General features: G+C 51.9%; 1 protein-coding gene across 1 annotated transcript in view; it reads left to right on the forward strand.

Annotated features, from left to right (window-relative positions):
• LOC102387075 (A disintegrin and metalloproteinase with thrombospondin motifs 7) overlaps window positions 1-5,788 on the forward strand; it is a gene marked incomplete at its 3' end in the record, with an annotated part of 64,202 nt that extends 58,414 nt beyond the window's left edge. Inside the window, exon 16 of the mRNA XM_025195539.1 lies at window positions 5,647-5,788. Within this exon, the coding sequence (XP_025051324.1) occupies window positions 5,647-5,788 (142 nt within the window). The remainder of the gene's footprint in view (window positions 1-5,646) is intronic.
• Between the last annotated feature and the right edge of the window lie 1,983 nt (window positions 5,789-7,771).

Here is a 7,771-nt window from a genome sequence, read left to right on the forward strand (position 1 = left end):
GTCTGCCAGCCAGTCTTGGTCACATCTCTTCTAGTTCACAGCCCCGCAAACTCTTTCTAGCTCTAGCTAAAACCATTCAGGTGCAGTTATATTAAATCAGGTGTGGAAATGGCTGACAGTGAAATGGAGGCACTGTCAAGATGCACAAGAAGCCTAGATTTTGTGTTACAAATCTAAATGAGAGGTGTGCATGCAGCTATAATGACTACAGGCTAAGAACACAATTGCTTCTGACTATTTTTTGCCTAGTTTGTTTTGTTTATTATTAAACTTAATACATAATCTAGTAAATGAATGCACAGTCCAATAGTTATAATGGTTCTTGCTTTGATCTTAAACTGAATAGCATAGCGCCAGCCCCTAGCATATGAGTAAAGTTTCTAGTTGCTCTTTAACTGGAGAAAAATGTGTTGTATGTGGTGATGCACCACCCCACCTACAACCCTGCTTTTCAAAACCCCGGATCTTCCCGTGCCCTTGTGATACATGGTCTGTTCACTGTGAACACTGCAGCTACAAAGGTGAACAGTAAGCACTGAGGAGGTTCCTGCCAAGTGAAACATAGATGTTTCTGGGGAATAAACCCAAGCTAAGCCTCAGAGTAAGCTGCATTTGGGCTCATGGCCAGATCATTTTGATCCTCTTGCCACCCCTGAATGCATGAGATGCAGCTTGCATCTGCTCTGTGAGCGGGGTCCTTTAAACAGAGAGAGGCAGAGGAAGAAGAGAGCGAAGAAGCCCCTTGGGGAGGTGCAGCTCACTCCCCAACCCCCAAGGGTGGGGGAAGAAGTCCTGGGGGGCTGTATTTTGCAGTTCTGCCTTCCCCATCATCTTCCCCCTCTGTTTGCATTTCCTTCCCTTGCACTTTGCCTTGGTGACCAGGGAATGACCGCAGCAGCTGATGCAAGGAACTGCCTTCACCCTTTCACTTGGACACACACACGTGTGTCACACTAAGGGAGAGGTAGACCCTGGGGCCACTGAAGACCCCCAGCCTTCAAGCACTCCCTTCCATGAGCAGGATAGGGTGCAGAGGAGGGACAGTCCTTGGTCCCAATCCTCTGCTAGGTTGCACTGTCTGCAGTCGCTCACCCTGGCCAAGGCAGCATTTGGTTCTTCTCCCTGTGAAATCAGTGACATAGCTCTCATCCGTGGTGTGGGTAGGAGGTCACATGTGGGTGTAAAACACCATGGGGGGCACCTTGGACCACTGGCACACCCAGCTGTGGAAGGAGGGGAGGTTATGACCAATCCAACCCCACAGCCTTACAGCCAACCTGGTACAAAGATCTTTGTTCCTCCTGAGCTCTGAGTGCGAGTTGCACGGTGCCCAGTGATTAGGAGGCCCCATATTATAGTGATGTGATGAAGGGAAATCCTGGCAGCCACCCACAGAAGAGTCAGGCTCTCCCAAGTCGTGCTGCTCAGGAAGTCTGCTTGACATGTTGTGGCACAAAAATACAGCCATAAATTAGGCAAAACTCATAGGCGGTGCAAAATCCTGCAAGAGCCACCAGCTGCTTTCATTTGACTTAACTTTGCCTTTAAAACTGGCCTATAGCGAGCCCCGTAATGCTGCTGTGACCCTCCCAGTCACTTATAGGGCTTGATGGAACAGTTTAAAGACTTTTTACATGCCTGCAATGGCCTTTCGTGCTATCTTCAGGTGCCTTTTCTGGCACAGAGGACCCAGCAGGACAGAGAGATATCTCCAAAGCGAGGCATTGTTTTTTTGAAGTTTCGTGTCTCACGCCAAGTCAGTTCTGAATTCTATCAACTGAGCAGAGCTCAATGGTTTAAGTCTGCAAGGTGCTACCACCAGCAAGTCTCCTCCCTCCCAGACTCTTCAGCCTGGGGTTTCAGGTACTCCCAAATCCATGGCAGGCATCCCACATGCAAGCCCCAGGCCCAAATCCATGGCAGGCATCCTATATGCACGCCCCAGGCCCAGAGGCCTTGGAGTTCAGATGCCCCCTAGTCTTGCTTGCCCCAGCCAAAAGGCCAAAGGAGCAAGCTAGAGGCAAAGCCCAAGAGTGTCTCCAAAGTGGCATTAACAAGTAGCAACCCAGGGCACTTGGGTCTCATGCTCCGCTGTGTTGGAAAGGCTAGCTCTATAAATATCAAGGGAGCAGAAGTGTTAAGGTATATTGAGAGAGAAAGCCTGAAGACCCCTTGTCCTGACCTTTGCAAAATTGTTTTCCTTGTTCACGTTAAAGGTCTGGAATGCTTTCCACCAGCAAATCTCTGGAAAGCTTTCTGGGTTTTGTAACGTAATTCAAACCTCTTGGCCAAAGACGTTTTGATATTCGGCAGGAAGGGTTTGGAAGGATGCCCTCGCCTCCGCCAAAGTTCCAAGAACAACAAGGCTTTGGCGATAATGGACACGCTTAGGCTAAGAAAACAACGTTAAGCCCAGGAGCTTTCGGCAGGAGTGATTGGCAGTCGAGGCAGCTCGCAGTGAATTTCTATTCGCTGGTGAAGCTGCTCCAATCATCTTGAGAAGGACAGGCCCCACCTTTGACAGGGGGAGGGTCTCAGAGACTCGCTTCCAGCCCGTGTTTGCCAGCTGGGTTCTTGTTTCACCTCAGACGCAAAGTTTTTCCTCCATCTGTGGCGGCCGTTCTTACACCCCTGCAACTCACAGATCACTCTAACTCTGCCCCATTTCATGCTGCCCTGTGTGCGTCTACACGTGCATTAACGTGCTTTAGTTAATGCACATTCAATCTAGTACCTCCATTATGAGGAACTAAAAAAATGCACATTAGTCTGTTGTTAAGTGACGCTTAGTGTGCATTAGCCTATTTTAGTGCACATTAATTAAAACATGTTTTTTTAGTCACGCTTAAATGCACATTGAAATTAGCTAATGCACATTAAAGTGCATGTGTAGACGAGCCCGTTGTGTGCATGACGCCAAGTCACCTTGCGCTCTGCCCTCCAGGATGCGCATTTGCTAAGAAGAGTTGCAACCAGGCACCCCTTGGCGGCAGGCTTTGAGTAGGGAGCAATTCGGGGGGGGAGTGCCACTGTCGTGCCCAACTCGGTAGCAAGGTTCATTTCACTTCAATGGAAGGAGAGGAGAGGGGAAACTTATTTTGACCTTTCCAACCAAACTTGAAAGAAACAGCCGCATTTTCTGGCTGCTCGGCATGAACGCTTCACAGCAAGGACATCTCCAACACATGTCTTCTCTGAGAACAGGGCTGGCCAACCTCAAAGCGGCTGCTGCACTGTTGCACGTGGGAGCCCCAGCACCGTGGGCTGCAAACCTGGAGGGGGGCACGGAGCAGAAGCCAGAGGAGGGAGGGGAGCCCAGACACCCCAGCTTCTGCTGTAGCTGGAGTGATAGGGGCAGTGGGTGGGAGCCTAGGGGCTTCACATTAACCCCTTGCAGGCTGCCAGCTGGACAGCCCTGCCTGGAGCATGGGGTTGTAGAAGGACAGGGTGGGGAGGGAGGTGCAGCACTCAGGCATCCAACTCCCTGCTCAATGCTGGTGGCTGCCAGAACATTTTCTTCCTGCTCCTTCCCTGCCTCTCTCCTCTCCTGTTAGCATTGCCTCTTTAATTGCATTCCCCAGGCTGCCTTCTTGCAGGGTGGGGATAGGTCACTGTGTAAGTGTTCACAGCCGGCACTTCCCCAGGTATTTTAACTTTCCACCATCCCTCCTGTCTCTGGAGGGCTGGCAGCTGCCTGCCCAGCATAAATGCGGGAAGAGCAGGAGCTGCAGGGAATCCCAGTGTTGGCAAAGCTCTGCACTGCGGGGCTCAGGACAAGTTTTTTGCACATGCTGGACTTCAGAGTAAGAAAACCACACATGTGTGCTCAGTGCCTCCCCCCTGCCTCACCGCTCTGGACAGCAAAGCAGAGATCAGGCCCTGAGCCTGCCGCTAGCCCCCCGAGTCTGCCCTTTCACAGCAGGGCCTGATCCCAGATCCTCCCCTCAAACACTGGGAGCTTGGTTCTCGTCTTAGCTATTTATACAGACCTAAGCCAGACAGCCGGGAGCTCAGTGGGGAACCCCTCCTCTGGGCCCTCACTTGGCAGCTCAGACTCTGCTTGGACTAAAAGGGAAATCTTTTAACTAGTCCCTCTCCAGAATCCCCTTGCAAAGGCAGATTTCCTCACCAGTCAGCATAGTGCTGAGAGGCCCGGTGCTGCCAAAAGGGCTATATTTAAATCCCAGGAGTCTGACAATTTTCAGAGGACAAATAGCAGTTTTTAAATGTGTTTTCCCCCCAACCTAGAAAGCTGTGATCCCTTGACTGGGGGTGACAGGGGACAAGAAGCTGATCAGGAGCCAGCAGTGCGCCCTTGGTGCCAAGAAGGTGACCGGCATCCTGGGCTGCATGGGTAGGAGCGTTGCCAGCAGATCGAGGGCAGTGATTCTTCCCCTCTATTCAGCACCGGGGAGGCCACATCTGGAGTCCTGTGTCCAGCTGTGGGTCCCCGCTACAGAAAGGATGCAGAAAAAAATGGAGAGAGTCCAGTGGAGGGCAATGAAAATGGTTCAGGGGCTAGGGGACAGGACTGGTGAGGAGAGGATAAGGGAAATGGGCTGATTTAGTCTTCCGAAGAGAAGACCGAGGGGGATTGAATAGCAGCCTTCACCTCCCTGCAGGGGAGCTGCAAAGAGGATGGAGCTGGGCTGTTCTCAGTGGGGGCAGATGACAGAAGGAGCAATGGGCTCAAGCTGCAGCAAGGGAAGTTGAGGTTGGATATTAGAAAGAGTTTTGTCATTAGGAGGGTAGTACAACACTGGACCAGGTTACCTGGAGAGGTGGTGCAGTCTCCATCCTTGGAGGAAGACCCAGCTAGACAAAGCCTTGGCTGGGATGATGTAGTTGGGGCTGGTCCTGCTCCAGGCAGGGGGCTGGACTAGATGTGACCTCCTGAGGTCCCTTCCAGGCCTTGTTTCTATGGGTCTGTGACTGGACAAGGGTTCAGCCTGGGCAATGGCAGTGCCTCCCCCAATTCCACTGTTGCTTCAGCTGGCTTTGGTGGTCCACTCCTCCCCTGCCCCGGTCTGTAAGTCCCATGCATCTCAGCTGGTGTGGTGCTCAGTGGCCTTTGGCTTTGGGCAACCCAACCCAGTCTGTGCACACATAATAGCCTTGGACTTTTGAAAGCATTTTGTTGCCTGCAAAAGTAGCTGCACAAAGTCATTTGCAGTCATGCTGCATTTGCCAACAGGGACCACGGGCAGGACATCCCAATCCAGCTCTCCCGTTCCTTCCTCTGCACTGCTGGGCTGGAACCAGTCCAGGAGCCTCAGCTAATGCTAGATTTGTTGCCCCTGATCCCCGGGACAGCACGCAGTAGGACAGATCGTCATCTCCTTTACACCAGAGGATATCTGGAGTTATTGCATTCAAATGAATAGCCTTGTATCTGGTGCAGGGTCTCTGTGTTTCGGGCTTTCAGCATTTGAAGACAACAATACATCCAAGTTAGAAACCCACATTTAAGAGCCGTGTTAACTGAGCAGCTCTCTCTGTCCCAGGGCTGTACACGAGCAGAGGTGTCTCTGATGCTGTTTCCCAGCTGTGCATCTAATGAGTGCTGACAAGCCTGGGAAATGCCGGCAGAAAATCATTTCTTCCCTCAATTAGCTTGACTTAGATTGTTTCTTTGTCTGCTCGCAGCTGCTGTTTCAGGAGAGTAACCCAGGGGTTCGCTACCAATACACTATCCGCAGGGAGTCCGAGAACGAGAACGAGATTCAGCCGGCAGAGTTTTTCTGGCACTACGGCTCCTGGACAAAGTGCACCGCGACCTGTGGGACAGGTATGTCCGTCAGTCTTTCCGTGCGGGGGGCCCATGTAGGCTGGCAGTTCTGTCCCCATACGCTGCTTTCCCGGGCTGTGTTGGACCTGCCGGAGATCCGCGTAGCACTGGGACGGCACATCCGTTGCAGCCTTCTTGGCCGGTCTTATCTGCGTCTCCCTCAGAAAAGTTGGCACGACCACGGGAATTTACCAGGAAGGGATTCCAGTTTCCCTGGAGCTGGTGTCACCTCCCTGACCTGTGGTCATCTCACACGCTCAGGCCATCTAGAAGCCCGGTCTAATGCGTCGCATGAAAGGAACCAAAGTGCTTAGCTCATGCCACATTTCGCATGGCGATCCAGGAGCGGCACAGCCGGGGGCTGGCCAACGTTTGTTTTAAAAACTCTTTGGACTTTCATGTCACTGGGGCTAAGAAAGAGACACATCTGCCCAGCCATACCCCTGCTGAGCACCGCCGTGGGGAGTCTGCGGCTCAGTGCCAGGTCCTGGGTCCACTTTGGTTGTTCGGAGGTTCCCGGGACTTCAGACAGATCAGTCCTGGGGGAGTCAGATAGAAATCCCTGGATCCGTACATGGATTTGCACAGCACTGTTTTAAAAAGGCTGGTGCAGCTGCTTTGCAGGGGCTCAAACCCCAGAGGTTTAGTGGAGACTTCCCATCCGCTTTCACCTCCAAATCTGCAGAACGTGCAGGGCAGAGCTTTTGCCATTCCCCCACTGCTCCCTGGGGATTATATCCCAAGCCCTCTCCAGGTTCCTGGTCCCCTTTTTTCTGGCTTTGCCCCTAGGTTTCCTTCCACCTCTTTTCTACCATGCTGTTTGGATGGGATGGATGGATTTATGGTCAGGTGCATAGTCTTGAGGCCACCCCCAGCATTGCCCCCCTACCCTGGGGGTTCCCAGTGGCCACATGCCCCTAAACAGGGCCCTCCAGATGTGTTTGCTGGCCCATTATCTGGGGTTGGCTGGGCAGCATGTTGGCAGCTGTCAATTCATACTGACGGCTGTTAATCTGTTCACTTTCTACTCCCAAGCTGTTTCTTTGAAGCGACAGTTCCTCCCCACTCTGCTCTTCTGCGCTGATAAAGAGGGATGCCATGTCCCTTTTACATGGCACGGCAGCTGCAGATAGGGCATATATTTCTTGAGGGTGGAGAAGGGGGTCCTTTGCAGGGAAATCCTCATTATAAAGCTGTTTTGCTGGGCTGTGTCAGGCTGTGCATACATGGCCAGTCCCAGTGAATTCCCAAACAGCTCTCTGTGGCAGCAGTATGCAGACGATTTATTCAGCAGCTGGGGTGGGTGATTGTGTGCGTGTTTGTGTGCACATGTGTGTGCGTGCGTGTGTGTTCAGCTGTGTAAGGATTTTACAGAACTGCCTGTCCAAAATGATGAAGGCTGAACGTTGAAGTATCTGTTACTGAGCTGGAGCACATACCCCAGCCAGGCTCATGCAACATTTTTCCATGTCTTTGAACCTTAAATTTGTTGGATATGATCCCCTGGCTTACTCAGGGTGCTAAGTCTTTGAAGAGAGCGCATGCTTGTGTGTGTTTGCATGTGTGGTCCTCTTTATCTCATTGCCAACTTCTCTGAATCAACAGAAAACTTTGGTTTGTATTCTACTTCATAAACAGAAATCAGAAGAATCTGCCTCTTGCTTTGTTGTGGGCTTTGCGTTTCACTAACCTCTGATGTATCTCGGTCAGGGGTTGTAGCAGAGAGCGCAGCACTAGGCTTTTGTACAAACCACGACCTGAACGTATTACTTGGGCTTGGGGGAGCTGCCTGGCAAGGAGGCTCATGTCTCAGTGCCGAGTTTGCAAATGTGTGAGACTGGTTCAAGGGACACTGCAACCAGTGAGAGCCCATGCCTAGTCCTGCCCTGCTTGCAGCTCCATCCATCCCGAAGGCATTGTGGAAGGTGCTGCGGTAGCTTTAGCGTTTCGTAGTGCACAGAGCGAGTTACCTGTCTGCATAGG

Source organism: Alligator sinensis, unplaced genomic scaffold, assembly GCF_000455745.1.
Source record: "Alligator sinensis unplaced genomic scaffold, ASM45574v1 scaffold334_2, whole genome shotgun sequence".
NCBI lineage: Eukaryota > Metazoa > Chordata > Crocodylia > Alligatoridae > Alligator > Alligator sinensis.